Below are 21,774 nucleotides of genomic sequence, written 5' to 3'. Positions count from 1 at the left end.
ACATGTAAAACCGTGTAGAAATTAAGTCAGTGAAACAAAGTCTTCTCCAGGCTGAAGAACTCCAACTCTGTCAGCCTTTTCTCCTAGGGGAGTTGTTCCTTAAGGTCTTATAATGGCTTAGGTAGGAACTTATCTAGTTCCAACCTGGTCTTGAACACTTCCAGTGTTGGTGCATCCATAAGTTCTCTGGTCAGCCTTCTCCAGTAACTCACCACCTTCATGATAAAGAATTCTAAACCTACTGTCAGTTTAAAGCCATTCCCCTTTGTCCTGTCACTACATATGCCTCTAAATAGTCTTTCTCCACCTGTCTTGGAGGCTCTCTCCAGATGCCAGAAGGCTGCAATTAGGTTACCCCAAAGCCTTCTTTCTGAAAAATCCCAATTCTCTCAGCTTTTCCTCATAGTAGAAGTATTCCATATCTCATCAGTAATTTTTGTGGCCTCTGGACTTGCTCAAATGCATTGATGTCCTTCTTGTTCTGGGGATCCCAGAGCTGGATGCAGCACTGCAGGTGCAGGGCAGAGGGGCAGAATTCCTCCCTCACCTGCTGCCCACACTGCTTTGGATGCAGCCTAGGACACGTTTGGCTTTCTGAGTTACAAGGGTACATGGCTGGATCAAGTCCAGCCTCTCATCCACCAGCACCCCCAAGTCCTTCTCAGCAGGGCTCCTCTGCATCTGTTCATCCCCCAGCCTGAATTGTTACTGAGAGTTGACCCAACCCAGCTGATCTTACTAAACCTCATAAAATTCCCATAGGTCCCCTTCTTGAGCTTGTCCAGGTCCCTCTGGATGGCATCCCATCCCTCAGGTGTGTCAACTGCACCACTCACATGGTGTCATCTGCAGACTGGCTGAGGATGCACTCATCCCTTCATTCATGTCATTAATGCAGATACTAAATAACACTGGTCCCAGTGTGGACCCAATGGACACCAGTTATCACTGATGTCTGTCAGGACTTTGAGCCATTGACCATTACCCTCTGGATGCAGTTGTCCACACCCAGTTTCTTATCTGTGTAACAGTGTACCCATCAAATGTATCTCCACTGTAGAGAGAAGGGTAGTGGGGGGAACTACATTAAAAGCTTTGTAGGAGTCCAGATAAATGATATCTCTAGCCCTTCCCTTGTTCACTGATGCATTCACTGCATTGCAGAAGGCCACAGGGTTGGTCAGGCAGGACTTCCCTGTGGTGGAGCTGTTGCTAGCTGTCTTGAATCACCTCTGTCCTCCATGTGCCTTAGCAAAACTTCTCTGAGGATCTGGTCCATGATCTTCAGAGGCACAGAGGTGAGGCTGACAGGTCGCTAGTTCCTGGGGTCCTCCTTGCTACTGTTTTTAAGAATTTGTAGTCTCTCCATCTCTTGATGTAGAGGCCAACCTCTCCTCCCCTCCTTCCTCTCCTGTCCCATTTGAACAGCCTGCAGCCATCAGTAGTTGCACTCCAGTCATGGGATTCATCCACCAAGTTTCTGGAATGGCAGCTGCAGGTCACAGCTCTGTGGCAGCACGGTGGCTTCCAGCTGCTCCTGTTAGTTGCCCAGTCTGTGTGCACTGAGGTAGAGGCACCTCAGCTGGGCTGTCAGCTGTGTCACCTTCTTAGAGGAGCACCCTTTAATTCCTTTGAAGTATTTTGGTGGTGTTTCCCTGTTGGCTACTGTTACCTCAGGAGTTCCTGCCTTATCTCTGTAAGACTTTCAATGGACAAATTGTTTCTGATGTCCAGCATGAATATCCCCTGGCACAGGTGCCTTTTACCTGTTATGGGGAGAATACAGAGTCCCCTGGATCTCTGCTTTTTTCTGGTGGCTGTTCTGTCTCAAGGAGGCCAGAGCATGATTCCAGCAGTCTCTATCCTCTGACTCTCTCATGCTTCTTAATCTTTCTGCTTCCTTGCTTAACACTTGCACCAGGATGGACCAGGGTTGTCTGCCTGATCGTGCCTCACGTAGCTGTTGTCTCTACTACCATCCAGCACTGGTGACAGGCTCTGCCCTCCCCAAGCCTGAGCCTGGGATGGGAGGTGTGTCTGTGTTGTCACATCCTTTCTGGTGAGTGCAGAGGACTATGGGTTTGTACCTTACGTGGATGCCATATCTGAGCTCCTTCCAAGAGGATGATGAATACCAAGGGGCTCACCTCTTGGCTGGGGTGACTGCACCCTCCCTGCGCCCTGGCCATTCAGACTACCTTGTCACACTCCCTGGGCTGAGGCTGGTTGGGGACCTGTTTTTCTTTGGCAGCTCCCAGGTCTCTGTAGTGCCTGCTGTGAGAGCATTGACAGTCCCTGGTGAATCAGAAGAGGCCTGTGTATGCTGGGATTTGTCACTCTGCCATGGTACAGACCAGCCTTGGAGCAGCTTCTCTTGCAGAGTGACTGTTAGGTTCCTTTATGCCACATTTTTAAAAAAAATCTAAATGTTTAGAGGGATTTAATAATCTATATAAGTTTATGTGATAAACCATCCTAACTTTCCTAAAGACTCCTGTGTAGATGTGATCATCAAGAGAAATCAACCAAATCCAGCTGAAATTTGACCTTCTTGATGTTCTACTTGATGGATTCTGATTGGAGTTAAATATACAAAAATGTACTGTAATGAATTGGCAAACAAATAAAAACTTTTTCAAGTACTTCAAGCAAAATCATATTCTTGTTACCAATTTATATTTCAGATGTTCGTGCTGCAAGAGATCAGATGAATATTGGAGGACTTCCTTATCCCACCTTGCCTTTACATGAGGCCCCTGCTAGAGCAACATCTCTGTTCAGCCAGCCTTCCTCAGCTTGCTCTTCTACCACCTCTTTCAATGGGCCTTTCAACAGCGCAGTTCTGTCCCCCCAGCCTCACAGCAGTTACTATAGTGGTATGACAGGACCTCAGCATCCCTTTTACAATCGGGTAAATAATCGAGATCCAGTTAACATTCTTCTGATTTAGTCTGGTAGTACTGCAGATGTCATCTATTAAATATTAAAATACCTATGCAAGTTTTATTTAGGAGTGGAGAAAAGTCCAAAAGCTGACAAATTTTGCAGTAATGTTCAGTCACTGTTGTTTGGGGAATAAACATGGTAAATGGCATCAGAAAAACAAATTACAAAGGAGAAAAAATTATTATGAGACGCTGCTCATTTGTAGGATATTGCAGGGCTTTTTGGGTTGGTGGTTTTTTGTCTGTTTTTGTTTTGTTGGGGTTTTTTTTGTTTTTTGGGGGTGGTAAACTGTGCTCAGTTTTTTGCATGCTCACAGACACCAGAAGGGGTCCTGTCTGTTTTTTGGTTACTTTCGTTAAAACATACAGAAACTCAAGTGGGGAGACAGATTATAAGAATGTATGTCTGTCTTCCCTTTTGTCTCTTTTTGAAGTCATTCCATGATCTTTTCCCTAAGCTGGTGTTGTACTCATTTAAAGGAATTAACCTGAATTGCATAAAACATACATTTTTGAGCTATTTGTGGGCCGCAGAAAATGTAGTCCTGGGAATGGCTCACGTGAAAAATTGAATTAAGTGCTTTACTGTATAGTTGAAGAGAGTCTAAACTTTCTGGTTTTGTGGGATGTGTTCAGTATTTTTAAACTTTATTTTTCACTTTTTTTTCTGCAGTACTATCATGAAAAAAACCACAAACAGCTGATAATAGTCATAGCGTGCTTCTATATACAGGAAATAGCCTCAATATTAAGTAGATTTGACTGTAGATAAACATATAACCTATTAAGGTGAAAAGTAAATTGAGTTATTCATAAATCAGTGTTTGTTAACCAAAGCAAAAAAATGTATATGTAGACCAGAACTTTTTAAGTTATCTATTCCAAAATTATTCTTATATACCTTCAAGACAGTGACAGTATGCTGTTTTGTTGAAAATAACATAAAATAGCATATATTTTGAACACTGATAAATGCTTGACACATGAATATTTGTGTTGATACTAACTCAGCTTAGTCCAAATAACTGTTTTGTTGGAAACCCTGATTTTTTGTCTGTTTTGCCCTGTTTTGTGTTACTGTACATGACAAGGTTTAAAGGCAGGGGTGATAAACTGTTGAAACCTGTATTGGGATTTTTGGCTCCAGTAAGCATTAGAGAAATAATTATTGGTGAGTCATAAGCTGTTCTTACAAAGTGTTTATTTGTTCATTTGTGTTAAGGCTTACAGACGTGCTTACTTTTTTGCCTGCTGAAGACTAAAATGCTTCAATTTTGGCCTTTCTGACTGGAATTTTATACTACCCTTCTAAAGTATAATTGTTTTTAGTGTGTCACTTAATAAATATTGACAGAGAACTGTATTCATTACTCTGGACTCATAAAGGTACTGTCATGAGCACCACATACTGAGATAAGTGATAAGAAGCTTTTAAAAGTAGAAAATTCATCCTAAAAAACTGTTTTCTTCATTATTTTCAATCATATTTCATTTCTTAGGTTTTTGTAAAAATGGTATTTAAAAAAACAAACATCAACTGAAGAATAGACCCCAGTAGAAGTTTCCGAGAGAGGTCTTGGATACTGGTATAACACAACACAATAGATTCAAATACTTCTGTGAAAATTGTTGGATTTTATTCAAAAACACCTTCATTTCTTGGGGATGTGTGCCATATTCTGACCAGTAAATGGTTCCTGTCCTGTTGTCTTTAAGCATTAATTTATGCTTAAGAAAAACCCCCTTGAGCTGTTGAGGAAGAGGCTTCATTTTTGGAAAATAAGGTTTTTTTTATTATGTATGTTTCTTCTTTTTTTTCTTTAGATTCCTCTGTGTTATGGACCTGAAACTTCCAGTGATGTAATCTATTAATTTTTGGTTTAAAACCCAGTTCTCCCCCTGGTTAGCTGTAAAGAGAGGACTATGGTCCCATTCAGAAGCTCTTCAGTTTAGCACTCTGGTTCTCAGTATAGGGCTAAGCTGGACATGTGTTGTTTACCACTGTCTAATGGCCAGGCTGAAAGCTGAATTCAAGTACAGCTTCTCAAAATTGCTGCTCTCGTGGATCATTGTGGAGATGATGTTTCTTACAGGGAAGGTCAGAACAGTAGACAAGTCTAATTGGGATATCCTGGGTGGGAGCGAGAAATTCTGGTATGTGAATACTTTTTTTTTCTTTTTTTACAAGAGGAGAAAATGATATGATATCTTGAACAAATGATGTTTTGCTACATCCATTAAGCTTTGTAGGCGATCTGCAGACTTGAAGAGCAACTGTGCACTGGTTTATGCCCAATGTATATTTATATTGATCTCATGTTTTCATGATACCTGTATTGTAGTTCAAATGAAGATTGAGTCTGAAGTGCTTGGCCTGTAATGGAGAATTGATTCCACAATTGGGAAACAGTGGAGTAGCTGAAATGGGCCCAGGGGTTGATTAGAAGTTATGAGAGGATTGTGGGATAATTGCCTTAATGGACAGACTTTTTCCATTGTTTTGTAGTCTGATATCATGCAACCAGCAAGCTCCCTGTGTGTTTCACAGAAGAGGCTCTGCAGTGAGAGTTGGGCACTTGAATGCAGTTTGATAGTTAAGCATTTTGTGCTTGGGGGCTTTCCACATGGTTTAGGCTGTTAGTGAAAAACTGAGGCATTAAATGATTCTGTGGTATTTTCTGGAAATTATTCTCTCTTCAAAAAAAAAATTTGTATTATTTGTAGAATGTTATGACAGTGGAATAGTTTTAATTCAGTGAACTTTCCTGCATCATTCTATATTAGTCAAAAAATGTAAGGCAAAGGCTGGGTAACCAAACTTCCCCATTTAGATTACTGGTTACAATGAATATTGTGTAACTTCGTGTGTTGGAAAAGCATATGAAATTTTTGTGGTAATTGTGTGAAAGTGCTCAGAATCTACCTCTAGCACCTAAGAATATGGAACCATTTTTATTTTCCATAAAGTGCTTGAAGTTGTAGCATATGCTATCTACATATATTATATACTCAAAAATTAAACTTGAATTTCTCAGGTTATTTAGAGCTGCTTCTGAATACAGAAGTTTTTAAGTCCTTATTGGCAAATCTAAAGTGGAATGTTTCAACAAATTTTACTCCTTCCTCATAGATTCTCCATTTAGTCATAGAATTATTTACTCTATATTGAATTTGGTGCTGTACACTAATCAGAATCTTGTCATGTGCAGAAACACAATTCAGATAATATATTCTCTTGTGAAGTATCTGGATAATACAGTTTTAAAAATGCTACACATAGAAACATCAGAAATCAGTAATACAGCCATTGTTTTGAGATTTCTTTTTGGTTTTTATGGTGTTTTGTTGGTTTTTAGGTTTGGAGTTTTTCTGGGGGGAGGAGTTTCATTAAGAATGGGGCAATGAGTTGAAAGCAACGAGTGCTGTAATTCTGCTTTTCCTAAAGTCTAAGTTAACACTGTCCCTTAAATGTTATTTGTATTGAACAACATGCAAAATGTATTTCCAGCAAAACAAAGCTCCAGTACTGTCTGCTATAAGTATCTGTTCATATGTTTATAAAACCTAGTGTTTGTGGAAGCCCCCAGGTTGGGTGCCACAGATATGGGAAATTCTAGTGATGCTCTTATGTATCACACTTCTTGTTTATTTAGTACAATTGTCTTGGCTATTACAAATGACTCAAAGTTTTACTGAGCACCTGCTTTTAAGTTTAGAAGGTCAGAGAGTGACATTGTCAGAATTATTGTTAAATTACCTTTTCCCATATTGAAAGCAGATATTAGAGTGTAGCTACCAAAACCATTCTGACTCTGATCCTCCAGAAAACTATACCAGAGCACTCATTGGCTTGGAGGGAAAAAAAGGGGTCATTTGGAGTGGTTTTGAAGAATTCACTCCAGAGCTTTTGATTGAATTCTGCTCAATGGTTCAATGCAAAAGTAAAGACGCTATTAATAATTGCTCTTTTTTACTTTATGAAACTCAACTAGAGGATGTGTTTTGTTGTAATGATTTTTATTTTATTATTACATTTTGATTTGTGTAATTGTTTGTCCCTTTTTTGTTACACCTTTTTTTTTTTCATAGCCATTCTTTGCCCCATATCTTTACATGCCAAGGTATTACCCTGGCAGTTCTCATCTCATCTCACGTCCACCACTAAAAACGAGTTTGTCCAGAGATCAGAACAATGGCCTAGTAAGTATTTTGAAGGGTAATTCAAATACTAACCTAGACAATAAATATAGTGAGTAATGAAATTGAAGGTTATTAATGATGGTTCTGTTAGACAAGTATAAGCTTTATATTATAAATATTTTAAGCAAAGGTGTTACTAATGTGTAATGTAAATGTATTTTGTTTTAACTTTAGAAATTCCTTTCAGAGGAAAACCAATTCTAGCACCCATGTATAAAGATTAGAGGAGAATGACCTGTGATACTGGCAAAAAATATATTAATGAAAATGCCAACTGTACTACAGTACCAAAATAGATGTAGTGGTATAATAAAATGAGTGCTACTTGTAAATTTATGTTCAACTTTTTCTAATTATATGGCACAAATTCTTTGTCTCTGTAGAAGATAAAATTACATCCTTTAATGTTGTAAAGAATGCTAGAAACTGGAAGATCAAATTTAAATGTTAAAAGAAATATTTTCAATATTTGAGTAAAACAAAATACATTTTATCTTAAGTGTTTTTGCAAGTACATATAATTCAGTTTTACCCATTAGAAGGACATTTTCTAGCTTACTATAGAATAATAAATTTCCTACTTAACAGTATTTATTTTACTGACAGATGGCTGTTCAAATGGAATTATAAACTAAGGAAAGATAAAAATGTAAAAGCCTCACTTGTTGGTCACTTTAATTCTAGGGTATTGATACAATGAGCAAGGCTGTTAAAAGGTGGTAAAAGCTTTAATCACTTAAAGAAAACAAATGTGTTTCTATTGAATTATGTATTATGATGAGATCATTCTCATTCACTGTTTACTTCATGATTTTTGTTGAGCCCTTGATCATTTTACCCAAACCATAATATTTTGTTGTTGTTAGGATGTTATCAAGGAGGATGCTGATGAGGGGCTTCCTTCACCCACAGACCCCTCAATGGTAAACGAGTAGTCATGTGGTGTGGAAATTTTAGCATCTCATTGCTTTTTCAGCAGTAATGAGTCTGCATTAATCATAACTGCAGTTCACTAACACTGCATCAGTGGCTTTGGTGGGCAAATAGAGTAGTTGAAAACTAATGTAGTTCGTGAATGAATTTAAAAGCTAATATTTCACTTGTAAGATGTACTCTGTTTTCCCCTGTAGTTTTCCCCTTGCCTTTCTCAGTAGCTGTGGTGAGCTTTCAGTCAAGTGTTGTGGTAGCTGAGCAGAGTGTAGAATGACAGCTGGTCATTCAGTGCTTAAGTTTTAGAAGTAATTGTGTTTTTCTGCTTCAGTCAACTCTCTCCCAAACCTACTTCTACCTGCAAAGCTATTGCAGGTAACACAGTATAAGGCAGCTTTGATAGAAATGGAAAAATAAAACATTGCTGGTCATAAGCTTATTCTTGAGTCAGAATGTTAACAATTACCTTTTCTATGACTTGTTTTATCCTAAGTATTCATACTTAGGATGCCAACTTTATGGTATATGTTTTAACTCCAGTTATGGTAATTGTGTTTTATACCAAGACAAAGAGTTTAATGGGACTGTCATTATTCTCTTAATATTTGCTGCCAATAGTTGTTGGCAAAAAATTATAGTTGGATTGCATTTACTTTTTCTTTTAGTAAATAATTACAAAAATGTCTTTCTACTGTTGTGCAATGAAAAGACAATCAAATCCCACACAGATTCCAAACTCTGTCTAAATGTATATAACTTTGACTGAGAAACCACATATGTGCAGTGCAGTGGAAAAGGTATACTAAGTTTCTCTCCCAAGTCATTTTTGAACTTGTGTAAAGGAATGACTTTGGAGTAATTTTTCCTTTGGAAATGCCATCCTTGTGTTTGATTCCGTATCTCATTATCACATTCCTTTCCCAGGCCTTTGAGACTTGCCAGTGCAAGGAAAAGAAAGGATTTTCTCAAAACTATTAGCATGATGGCTGAGGACTGTGTGTCTCTGTGAGTGTGGCAAGGCACACAAGCCTGGAAAAGTGGGATTTAGTCTTGGGGCAAAGTAGTGAATGAGTTTCAGCAGGAGAATTAGAACTGGGTGCCTCTTCTGCTTGCTGCTGAGTATTTATCATAATGCACATTTACATGCAGCTTCAAACAGCAGTTTAAAAGACTCCTGTAAGTTAAGGAGCCTCTAAGTAAGAAAATACAGGAATTAAACCATTAAAACAAAACTTCCTTTGAGATAATGATAATGGAAGATTTTGTTAGATCTATTTTTTCATTTAATTTATACTGTTGTGAGTCTGTAATGCAGCATATCAGATCATACATTTTTGTAAGACTTAGCACTATTTAACCTATGGTGTAAATCTAAAACTTTGAATTTTTTTTAAAGTCTCTTGGGAAGTTGACAAGAAGGTTGTTAATCAGGATATGATATGATATGCAATGTCAGGGTTTCATCTATATCCAAATCTTTTATCAACTTTATTGAATTTTCCATGAAAGAAAACAATATTATATTTGTTTTATGTGCTACAATTATCTGTAGATGATGGGTACAGTAATTTCATCCAGCTATTTAGGTAGCTCTTAATTGATGGGTCGTTGCTGCTATATAAGTGATCCAACTTATTAAATGGTTTGGTGCACGCAAAGTAATTAAATAAACTAAAAAAGAACTGCACAAAGTAGTTAATGAACACCAAGATGTGTAATTGGTTTGGTGATTGAAAACAAGAGGAGCATGTAGAATCAAAATTGTCTTTCATACTAAACTGGCAAGGAGCCAGAAATGTTGCAACTCCTGTGTAAAATAGAGAATAATCATTGTTTTGAATGTTTGAGTCATAACAGGGTAAAAAAACAGGATTACTCAGGAGTATAATTTTTTTTCATACAGATCATAATTTCTGCTTGTTGCATGACTTGACAGAGCTGTGTGGAGGCTGTTATGTGATCTAGTTATGGGTCTGCTGTTGTTGTCAGTCTGATCTTGGAGTGACCAAGTTCTGAAATTCCAGACCACTGTCATTAGTCTCATAGTATCTGTGTAAGTCTAGGTTAGCTTAATAAAAATCAGGAATATTTTGAGTATAGTCATCCTGTATCAAGCATTTTACTTTAGCCACCTTCTATACTTAGCTTCTGTTCCTGATGATAAAACTTGTCTGTCTCAGACCATAGTGTACTATCTTTGCTGAATGGATCAAAACATAGATGTCAAACTGGTAAGTTGACCAAATACCATCTATTTAGTTGTATCAGCATGAAGGTGCGTTGCAAATTTTTGGTTATCAGCTTGAATCACTAATGAAAATAGTCTTAAGATGCTGGCCTTTCTTCTTTCTTTCTTTCTGGAGACAAACATGCATTTCTGCTGGTTTTACTGTACAAATGCTTATTTCTGAATAACTGCAAAAACTTCTAGCATGCCCTTTTGAAGAGTTTGTAGGTAGATTGCAGTGTTACCGGTCATGGAATGGTAACATGGAGTGGTTCACAGAATCCCCTTTTATGTTAGAAATCAAACTAGCATTAGGAGTGCTTATCTGTCATAAACTTGATTTTGTGCTTTAGTTTGCATTGTTAATTTTGACTTCTTAGGAAACGGCTTGTTCCAGTATATTTACTTAGTTTAAATACATTTTTTCATATTGCACTGAACATACAATTCATTAAGATGTAGCATTAGGTGTGCTTTGAATGAGGACTAATGTGGCCCAGAGCATGTAGTATAGATAAACATAGAGTACTTCTTAAGAAACTGGAAGTACTTTACAAAAGTTTGAGCATGAATGAAAATATATGGCATGGGAGTTTTCTTACAGATTTTCCAGTGCTTTTGTGTAGCATTTTTGTGCTTTGAATATTTGTGCTTACAAGAAATAACTTTTCTATTCTGTGGGTGGTGCTGTTTTGTTTTTGGGGCTTTTTTGGAGGGGTGGGGGCGAGGGGTGTTGGCAGATTTGGTTAGAGAGAAGTTTGAAAAGTTATTTGAGGTATATTGGTAGTATAATGTGATCTTGAGATGGCAGGAGAATGTTTCACTAAAAGGAGGATTTTCTGTCAGAAACATAATCTAAAACCTTTATGCAAAACAGAATATAGCAAGTGGTTTTTTTACAAATGCAAAACAGAAGAGTCTGCTCGTGAAAACAGTATTTGTATAGCATATCCTAAATGTATATTTTGAAGACCTATTTTAAAAGTTTCATCACATTATGAAAATATTCTGTCTATCCTAACCCTGATTTCCTGTTTACTTCAAAGCATGTTCTCTGTATGTTCAACCTTTGTGATGTCACTTCAAGCTGTTGTTTCTTTTAATTGTGTTTTGTCCTTTTCTCAAAGCTGTGTAAGTCTGAGTTAAACAAAAACAGACAGGTACAGCCACTTCGTGTGAATTCTCATTCAGTTGTTTCAGAGTCATTCCAGAAGCTATCATACTGGTGCTTCATGCTGGGCTGTCTGTAAACTAATGCTCATTACTAGCCTTGAGGTTTGTTTTGACAAGCTGCTTTTAGCTTTTGCATGGCAAATACTTTTCAGACTAATGTTCTCTAAGCGTCTCTAACAAAACCACTAAGGCTGAAAAATGTGTCAGTTTAAGTACAGTTTTAATTCACTTACATGATGACAATATCCCTAAAGCTATTACATTACTTATTCTTCAGAGAGTGCTTTTCATAAAGAATGATTTGGATTAATGTGCATCTATTTCAAACAGTTCACACTTTAACAAAAATAGTCTAAATATTTCAGCTTTTATGTATCTTTTTTATACACTGAAAGCAGAATTTCTAAACTAGGTCTTAATGCATGCAGAAAGAATTGCTTGTCCTTGATTGTTAGAAAAATATTTTGATCTGAACGAAAATCTGTTAAATTAGAAGTGTTTAAAACTTTTCTTCATTTATTTCTGGGTGTATCATAGATGATGTATTTAATAGATTCTGAGAACAAAGGCAATTGCTAACACATGTTGCTTGGGGACAGTTTATTTTAGTGGTGCCACAAAGTAATTTTGGCTATAACAGTTTCTTTTATTTTAATTGATAAGCCTTCTTTCAAAAAATAATTAAGATTTGAACTAACTTAGTATCTTGTCTATGTTGATATATTATCTAACTCATGTCAATAGTAAATAGTGTGTTTGTGGGGAAGTAATGGATCAAACTGGTATTCTGAAGAAAAACCCACAGTGACTCTTAAGAGGATAATTAAAGATGTTCATAAAAGAGGTACATGATAAATAGATTATGAGTGAAGCTTCATTCTGTCATTTTCATAATTTTGGTGATTGGCTTATATCCTTGACACGATACAGATTTTAGATGTGCTAAAAATCAGACTAAATTCAGACCTAAAATTTGTCCTTTAGATGCCTATATGATAACTAATTGGGTGTTGTAGGTACCTGATTAGGGAGACATTGAAATATATCTGAAATGTAGCTGGCATGTCCTCTAAAGGAATACCAAACCCTAGGTTAAGTGCCTAGACTGAAGTGGAACTAAAATGTTTAATTTTTCTGCAGTAATTTAGGTAGTTTGTCTTCCCAGAAAACGGGATATATCCTTTGTTTGTTTATTATCAAATTGACGTGACATTAAAAAAAAATTAGGAATGGTTAAAGAAAGCAAGATTGGTGCCCCAGCTATTTCCAGGCAAGTGTGTGAACTGCCAGGCTCAAATTCCCTACAACCCCCAGCAGTGTTCCCAAATGAAGCTGATAGTTACACACTTTAAAGTCCATTTCAAGGACATCTGGTGGAGAACTTTGGGGCAATTATATGTAATATTACCTAAACTTTGAAACTCAGAGTAACTTGGGTGAGGAGTGTGCCTAGCTCCCCAGATCAGGATATCTTTGATAGCAGTAAGTCAGAAATAACTCTGAGCTAGTAGATAATGGGGTTTTGGATTGCTGCCTTGGAATTACTAGTTGAATAAATTCTTCGTAAATATCCTGGTTTAGATAATTCAGATAAGGTTAATGGCATTCTCTATGATACTTCTTGGTTTTCATGGAGATGGGGATCTAGTAATTTAGTAATTTATCTAGTAATTTATATTAATTCTGAAAGATTAAACATCTTCCAAGTAATTAAATAAAAATGGGAGACAATATTACAACTCCAAAACCAGTCTTCATTGGTGATTTGAGGAATATAAATAAAATTTGATTACCTGGATAGTCAAATTTTACATTCCAGGGCTTGTGCATGTGATGATGACCTCTGAAGCTTTGAAGCTCTTTTGCATCCTTCCAAAATGAGCTGTTTGGTGCACAGTCTACAATGCTGCATCCAAATCTTCATGTTAAGAAAAAAGGAAAGGTGCAACCTCCCTCACAAGTGGAGATCATACAAATATTTTTTTAACTGGTGGAACTGATTCTGATTTTGCTTTTTGGAACTTGGAATCACTACTGGGTGCAACCTCCCTCACAAGTGGAGATCATACAAATATTTTTTTAACTGGTGGAACTGATTCTGATTTTGCTTTTTGGAACCTATAACTGCATAGGTTCCCATCCAGGGGGAATGTGGTTTTTTGAAAGAAAATACTGCCTTAATATACTGTCTACCTGCAAATGCATTTGTTTTAGTTTTCCACCCTTTCTTTGAAACTCCCAGAAGCTAGCAACATTAACATGACCACTCTTGTGTTACAGAGCTGAATTATAAATAATTTCTACCTGAACCTTGCCCAAGGTTGGGGTACCTGAAGTATCCTCATAGTAACCTGTAGGGCATTTGCAGTGCTGCTGTTTCAGTGCTGCCCCTTGGCTGATCTTGCATAAATAGAGCTGAAAGAACCTTTGCAAAATTAACAGATACTGTTAAAATTACCCAATTAATCCAAGTAGTTGAGGAGTTAACTTTGTTTTGAGTGTCTTGAGTTTTAGGTCATCTTTGTCTGATAATAAACCAGGAGATTTTAAGACAGAAAAATCTAAGTTGTTATCTGCATTATTTGAGAAAAAAACCCAAACATCCCAAAAGCAAAGTAACTACTAAAGTTAGGGGAAAACTTGTGAGTGAAACTGAATTGTAAATTGATTAACCTGTACTTAATATTTCTGATTTTTATGTTTCTTTACTTAAAATTATGTAAGAGGGTTTTTTTGTCACAAAGACAGGACTCAAGGTGCTGGTTTTTTTCTCCTATAAATATATATAATGAATGTTTCTCAATATATAGATATTCTGATAGTAATTAAAAATGCCTGTGCATTGATATTCTCATCTCTTAATTTTAAAATACAATTGAACACAGCTTGGTTTGTGTTAGTGTGTATTGTGAACTTCTGGGTGTACTGAGTACTGGAACAAGTCTTATGTGCATGTTTTCCTCACTTACAGGGAGCAGGCACAGGGTCAGCCACAGGAGGATCCCAAGTACCTCTGAGCACAATGAGTGTGGAAGCTGTGTGTGAGAAGCTAAAGCAGATAGATGGTCTGGACCAGAGCATGCTACCTCAGTACTCTGCAACTATAAAGAAGGTATCACTGAATTTCATTAATGTGTTTAGTTCCTAAACATGGAGATACACAAGGAGAGGAAAATATTTAGTTACCTCTTTTCTTGAAAATTTTTATTTAAATACATCAAATGTTAAAATAACATCCTAAGTTCTGTGCATGACAAGTTTGGAGGATATTTTAATACAAGCATTCATTTTTCAGAGAAAATGCTCTCTGTTGAAAAGGACAAACACTCAGAAATATAAATGCTGATGAGACTGGTTATTCTGAGAAAAGAAGCAAGAAAAATGTTTTCAAAATTGCCATGTGTAATGAAAAAATAAGAAAGGGTTGCAAATGTGGTCTGTATCTAGGTATCAATATCCCTTTCTTTTTTTCTCTGTGAAAAATTGGCACATCTCTCCTGTTGTAAATGAGTGGTGAAGATGTTCCATTTCTTTATCACAGTCCACATCTATTTGCTTCAGAAAAAGGTCACTGTATATTTTTCTCTCTCCTCTTTTCTGTGATAGATACATTAACACTGAATTGGTTTTTGCTCTTTAACCCTTTTTTCACCATTCTATTTGCTCTTTTTTACAAAGAAAGAAGGGAAAAATTATGAAGGTTGTCATTAGTGCTTTTGCTGAGTTCACTTTGTCCTGGAACCTATCGTATCTTAAATAATACAGGAAGGATTTGATTCAGGAATTAAGAGACAGGTTTATTATAGCAAGCTTGAGTGAAGTTACTTAAAGCAAGAAGTAGGATGTTAGATTGCAGGTCATTAAGTGAAGCTGCAAAAAATGTTAGTTGCTTCCTTTGCTCCACAGTGAAAGAAGGATTTGCTCATCAGTTACCTCTAATGAGATGCCTCTTATTTATAGTCTTGCATTTCTTACAAGGGATATCATGAAAAAAGAAGGAAGAAAATGGCTCAGATTTCCTGGTTTGACTAAGACCATTTGCTGGGATATGGGTACAAAACCATTGAGATCCCTCAGTATAAGCAGAGCTCTTAACTTGGGTCTTCCATTTTCTGGCTGCTCTCCTAAGACATGGTTCCTCTTTTACATTCTGTCCATACACTGATCCGTGGTATGAAGAGAAATACCTCTCGTTGTTATGTAATGAAGATGGTTCTGTGTTGAATTTGGTGCTCCTGGAAGTTCAGCACTATGTAAACATGTCGAATGTGAGGAATCACCTTTCTAGACTATAGATCTTGTTTAAGCACTTCCTTGTTGATCTCTGATTGATGATGAACATTAGAAAGATGTCTAATCTTCTATCCCTGGGAATTTCTGATGATGGGAGGAATGTAAGCCTGTTTCATGCAGAGAGGGAACTTAATGGAGGTAGTACTTGATCTTAGATGCCTCAAGCCAGGGGTCAGATGCTGCCTGGGACTTCATTGTCTGATTATCTTCAAATGCTTGGGTGTCTGCAGTCCATTTCTGTCCTAAGCTGGAGAAATGTAAGCAGATCAGTGTGGCTTATTGTCCCTGAATTTTTCCACCACTTACATATTATTTCCTTATGTCTGTATATAGGACACTATCATACTGCCTTTTTTATACACATTTTTAATAGGTTTAATATTTCCATTTTTTTTTCCATGACACATGGGTGTTTCTTGTCCATCAGCAATTATCACTAATTATACTTCTATAAAAACATATGGTTTTATATAGAATTAGACTTAATATTTACTTTGGGAAATTTCACTGGTAGTCTGCATCCAGCCTTACATCTACCTTTTTAGTCTGTTACTGCAGTGCCATTATTCTTGTATCCATAATTTACATTATTTATTTTTTTAGGCAAATATAAATGGCCGTGTCTTGGCTCAGTGCAACATTGATGAACTGAAAAAAGAAATGAATATGAATTTTGGTGACTGGCACCTGTTCAGGAGCATGGTAAGACTTTCTGTTCAGGTCATCATAAATTAGTCTTTTTCAGTATGAGTCTTTTTTTTCTTTCTGATTGCATCCTTGTTGTCATCGTCTTTAAGTTTGTAAGTATTGTCTTAAAGCATGAATGCTTCTGCTGTTTCTTTACTTTGTCTTAAGACCTAATGAGTAACTGTTGGCCTATGAATTTGCATCTCAATTGATTGTGAACTCTGAAGTTTTACCTCCTTATTTTGTGGGATCTAGTTTTTTCCTGTATGGGTTCCCTTTTTGAAATTTGCTTATTTTAATGAAATTATCAAAGCCTAACTATTTTTTAAATCTCTGTCCTACTGTTGAAGTTAGTCAGGGAATTCCAAGTATGTGTAATAATAAGTGCAAGGAATTGGGCAGTCAGGCTGTTACAGTGAGGGTTTTGCATGACAGAGAACTGAGTTTTCTCTTAAGTATTTTTAGATTATTGCCAGTTTTCTTTCTTGAAATAACAGTGTGTCTCTCAACTGTAAGTCAGTCTTAAAAACACCAAGAATTACATGATGAGACTTATTGTTAGATACAAAGTGTTTGGTTTTGCTTTAAAATTTGTAATTTTACAAACTTACTAGTTTTACAAGAATTTAAGTATCTTCATGGCGTGTGGGTTCTTTCAAGGGTTTGAGCAGTAATTATAACAATTTGAAATACAAAAGAATTATCAAGTGATTTTTCTTTGTACTTTCTCATGGTCAAAACTGCATATACAGGTACACTTTTACAGCTGTGAATTCCTCATTCCTATTTTTAATGGAACTCTTGTTTATCAATTTTGAGAACTTCTTCTATTTATGTAACTACATTTAAACTGTCTTTCTTTGCACGTGAAGATACTTGAAATGAGAAATGCAGAAAATCAGGCTGTTCAGGAGGATGCTCGCGGGGCAGCGGAGCACGGGCCAGCTGCCATTCCTCACAGTGACCTTGCTCGCCGTCCCGGCCACGGCACCGAGCTGCCTCACACTGAGCTGACAGGTCTGGCTGGTCAAGCTCCCTACACACTGAACTTCAGCTTTGAAGAACTCAACACAATTGGTCTTGATGAAGCTCCTCCACGCCACAGTAACTTAAGTTGGCAGGTATTTAATAGAGAAATGTATTCTGCTTGCTTACATGTGTGGAAAAGAGGGTTTTTTTCCAGGCTTGTTCTAGACAAGTCAAGAAATAAGACTCTAGGATAGTTCAGATGCTTTCAGTTCTCAGTCTAGGTAGTAAAGCCTAGTACTGCAGAGATGTAAACTCTAACCATACTCTGAGTTGATGTCTTTAATTTTTGCCATCTGAAAACTACTCATCTGTTCCAGTAATCACTCTTCATGACAAAAAACCTAAAGCTATCATGCTTTTCTCATCTAGCCTAGGGTGGTGTCTTCCAAGGCTTCAGTATTTTTGTGTTATTCAGGCTTTGTGTATGAAATATTTTAGCTATGTGCTAACCAGACGTTAGCCCTTTCAACAAATGTATTTGTTAGGTTTTTGAAAATAGACAGTGCTCCATGATATCAGAACCTTGTCCTTACAATGTATAACCTGTTCATAGATTGCAGAACTGACATCCTTCTGCAGCCATGGTGGTCAGTTTTCTTCTGCATCTTGAGACCATGTGAAGTGTTGGGTTTTCATTTGTCTGTCCTTAAGAAATAAAACTAATCAATTGGTGGCTAAGTAGTGGCTAGAATTTAAAAAAAAAAAAGAAACAACAAATCCAGTGGGGATTTTCAAAGGAGCCCTTTTCATCTCTAAAAGTAAATTATCAAACCTTGAAGATGGAACAAAATACAAAGACACCCCAAATTCCTAACTATAGGTGATACTTTCAATAATCAACATTGTGAAAGTGGGTTTGGGATATATATCCTAGAGATGGATTTCTATTCCAGATACTTCAGAGTGTGTGCATGCATGCACACACAATTAGGATACTAATTACCCTAACTGCCCATTTCCATGGAGTATCAATGTATGTTTTTTCTAGACTAAAGTGGCATTAGGCACATTTGATGTGTTTGAATAAACAGTGCTTCTGATGCCTATATAGTTATCTAAAGTTGAATCAAAGGAATGAGAAAGGTGGTTTGTCCTTCAGAAAACATTAGAATTCACCTGTTAGAATTTTTAAGTCAATACTGACTTGTATTTCAGCTTCTCTGTTGTAGTGAGTTGGCCCTGGCTGGATGCCAGGTGCCCACTAAAGTTTCTTTATCACTGTCCTCCTCAGCTGGGCAGGGGAGAGGAAATATAATGGAAGGCTTGTGGAACAAGATAAGGGTAGGGAGAGATCCCTCTCCAGGGACCATCATAGGCAAAACAGACTGCACTTGGGGAAATTAGTTTAATTTGTTACCAGTGATGTCAGAGTAGGGTAGTGAGAAATAAATTCGAAAAGCAGACATGGGGGCAAAGAGGGTTATGTATGTCAGAAAATTGATTTTTTGAAAACAGATACGTGCAATGGAATTTTGCCAGGAAATATTGAAGTACTTATGGTAGAGGTCTTTTAAAGATATTTTTGAGATTTGTTCAACATTTAGATGAATTATTGCTGTCTTTCTAATATAAAATGCAAATTTTGTAAATGTATGAAATGTATTGGAAAAGCCCATCTTGACACAGAAATACAGTCTTTATAATTATATGCTCAGAAGAGACTCAAATGCACTGGATAAAATGCTTGTTTTGTAGAAATTTTTGGTTATGGGAACAAGAATAAGAATATTTTCTCAGTTTAGTTTGTGTGTGTGATTCCATATATATGTTTATAGTAAGCATATTTAATTATAGTATTTACAGTTTCACTTGCATAATCTTATTTGCAGCAATGAAAAGAATAATTTAAGTACATATTTAATGCTCTGCATTATTTCAGGTAAGAAGATTGATAAAAATAAAAATAAATAGTTCATTTAACTGTTACCTTTTTCTCTTCTTTTTTTTTTTTTCCCAGTCACAAACTCGTAGAACTCCAAGTCTTTCAAGTCTTAACTCTCAAGATTCTAGTATTGAAATATCAAAGCTTACAGACAAGGTGCAGGCAGAGTACAGAGACGCATATAGAGAATATATTGCTCAAATGTCACAGTTAGAAGGAGGTGCCAATTCTACCACAGTAAGTGGGAGGTCCTCCCCTCATAGCTCAAGTGCTTTCTATATGGGCCAGAGCACGTCGGGGGGCTCCCTGCACTCCAATGCAGAGCAGGAAAAAGGAAAAGATGGTGAACAGAAACAAGATGATGGAAGAAAGTCCTTTTTGCTGAAGAGGAATGATGTTGATTACAGTACTTCAGGTGTTTCTACTAATGATGCATCTCCTTTGGATCCTATAACTGAAGAAGATGAAAAATCTGATCAGTCTGGTTCTAAGCTTCTGCCAGGAAAGAAATCTTTGGAAAGAACAAGTATTTTCCAGGCTGCAGATTTAAAACTTAAGGGAGTTACTCTCCGGTATCAGAAACTTCCCAGCGATGAAGATGAGTCAGGAACCGAAGAATCAGATAATACTCCACTTCTTAAGGAAGGTAAAGATAAGAAAACAGATATCAAAATAGAGAAACAGCCCAAATCTCCAGAACATGGTTCTGAACCTATTAGAACCTTCATCAAAGCAAAGGAGTATTTGACAGATGCCCTTCTGGATAAGAAAGATTCATCTGACTCTGGTGTAAGATCCAACGAAAGTTCTCCAAATCATTCCCTCCACAATGAAGGAGCAGATGATTCACAGCTTGAAAAGGCAAATCTCATTGAGCTTGAAGATGACAGTCACAGTGCAAAAAGAGGAATTCCACACAGCCTTAGTGGCCTTCAAGATCCAGCTGTGGTTCGCATGTCTATTTGCTCAGAAGATAAGAAAAGCCCTTCTGAAAGCAGCCTGATAGCCAGTAGCCCTGAAGAGAGCTGGCCAGCCTGCCAGAAAGTCTACAATTTAAACAGAACCCCTAGTACGGTCACCTTAAATAACAACAGTGCTCCAAGCAATCGAGCTAATCAAAATTTTGAAGAAATACAAGGTATCAGAGATCCATCTCAAATTACCCTGCACCCTGGCTCAGGTTCCAATCCAACTGCAGTTCAGAATGAGAACCTGAAGACGGTTGCTCACAAGCGAAGCCAACGTTCAAGTTATACCAGGCTTTCAAAAGATTCATCAGAGCTCCACACTGTTGCAGCCTCAGAGGGGGCTGGTTTCGGAGAAGAGAGAGAGAGTATCCTGTGAAAAGCAGCCAGGTTGAAAAGAGTATGCTCATGAATTGTTGCTTGGAATTCTTTGTCAGTCTGTGGTTACATTAATTAATCTCTGTAGTTCAAGCTTTCAATATTGTAAAAGAAGGCCTAGATTATTTTCAGTCATTTTTTTCTGAAAGGAGGAGTAATTTTTATCAGAAGCAAACTACTTCAGACCTTCCCCACATGTAAAAGCAGTAGCTGTCAGCATGGAAGATCAGTTATTTGTTAAAACATTGTGCAAAGGTTTGGTCAGGGGCCGATTTTACAGAAGTATGTTTTAATTATGAAAAGTACAATGTGACTTTGCTTTGCCCTTGGGATATGTATTACTTATCCCATCTAAACATTCCGTTAATTCTCCATATTTGAAAGTAAAGTTAATGGTGTCCATCCTTGCCATTTGATGTTCAAGATGCCAAAACATCGAATTCTCCATATTTGAAAGTAAAGTTAATGGTGTCCATCCTTGCAATTGATGTTCAAGATGCAAAAACATCAACTAGCACAACCTTACCAAACTTTGCATTAATTTATGAATTAATGTGTGCAACATAAATTACATATGTTGAAATTTGAGTGTTAAGGTACTTATTTGGCTATATGTATGCTTTTACTCTCTATATGTTCAGTAGTTACTGTTGAATTTGTGAACTTTGGGTAGAGTGGTGGTAAGGTTTGTAAGGAATGTTGTCTTGATGTGTCACTGGAACTGGCAGTTATTTATAAGGTAATACCTTATCACTGACTTAGTGGAACCATTATTTATTATAGGTACACAGTTTTGCAGTCACTGAATAGATGGTCTCCGTAGATGCAACCACCAGATTAAAATACTGTAAGGATAAAGGATGAATATGATGTTTGAATTTATGAAGCATTTGTGGCTGTGTGTGGTTTTTCCTTGGTACAGTGTTTATCATTTGGTCATGGAAAGAAAAATAAGCAGCGTTTGCCATTTTAAAACTAATGCATACCTTTTGGAATCTTGTCAAAGCTGTTCTCCAGCTTCTTTATTTCTGAAGTACAGTGTTTGAAGATTTTATCATCTAAGTA

The 21,774-nt window shown here is 36.9% G+C and overlaps 1 protein-coding gene across 1 annotated transcript in view; it reads left to right on the top strand.

Moving 5' to 3' along the window:
- KIDINS220 (kinase D interacting substrate 220) overlaps positions 1-21,143 on the top strand; it is a 72,073-nt gene extending 50,930 nt beyond the window's left edge. Inside the window, exons 21-27 of the mRNA XM_039715586.1 lie at positions 2,685-2,911; positions 7,035-7,145; positions 8,012-8,068; positions 14,447-14,587; positions 16,372-16,470; positions 17,328-17,576; positions 19,442-21,143. Of these exons, the coding sequence (XP_039571520.1) occupies positions 2,685-2,911; positions 7,035-7,145; positions 8,012-8,068; positions 14,447-14,587; positions 16,372-16,470; positions 17,328-17,576; positions 19,442-20,710 (2,153 nt within the window). The 3' untranslated portion in view covers positions 20,711-21,143. The remainder of the gene's footprint in view (positions 1-2,684; positions 2,912-7,034; positions 7,146-8,011; positions 8,069-14,446; positions 14,588-16,371; positions 16,471-17,327; positions 17,577-19,441) is intronic.
- Positions 21,144-21,774: the final 631 nt, after the last annotated feature.

Source organism: Passer montanus, unplaced genomic scaffold (assembly GCF_014805655.1).
Source record: "Passer montanus isolate IOZ18808 unplaced genomic scaffold, ASM1480565v1 scaffold34, whole genome shotgun sequence".
Classification (NCBI taxonomy): Eukaryota; Metazoa; Chordata; class Aves; order Passeriformes; family Passeridae; genus Passer; species Passer montanus.
The sequence above is the reverse complement of the archived record's forward strand: the minus strand, read 5'-3'. Positions and strand labels throughout refer to the sequence as shown.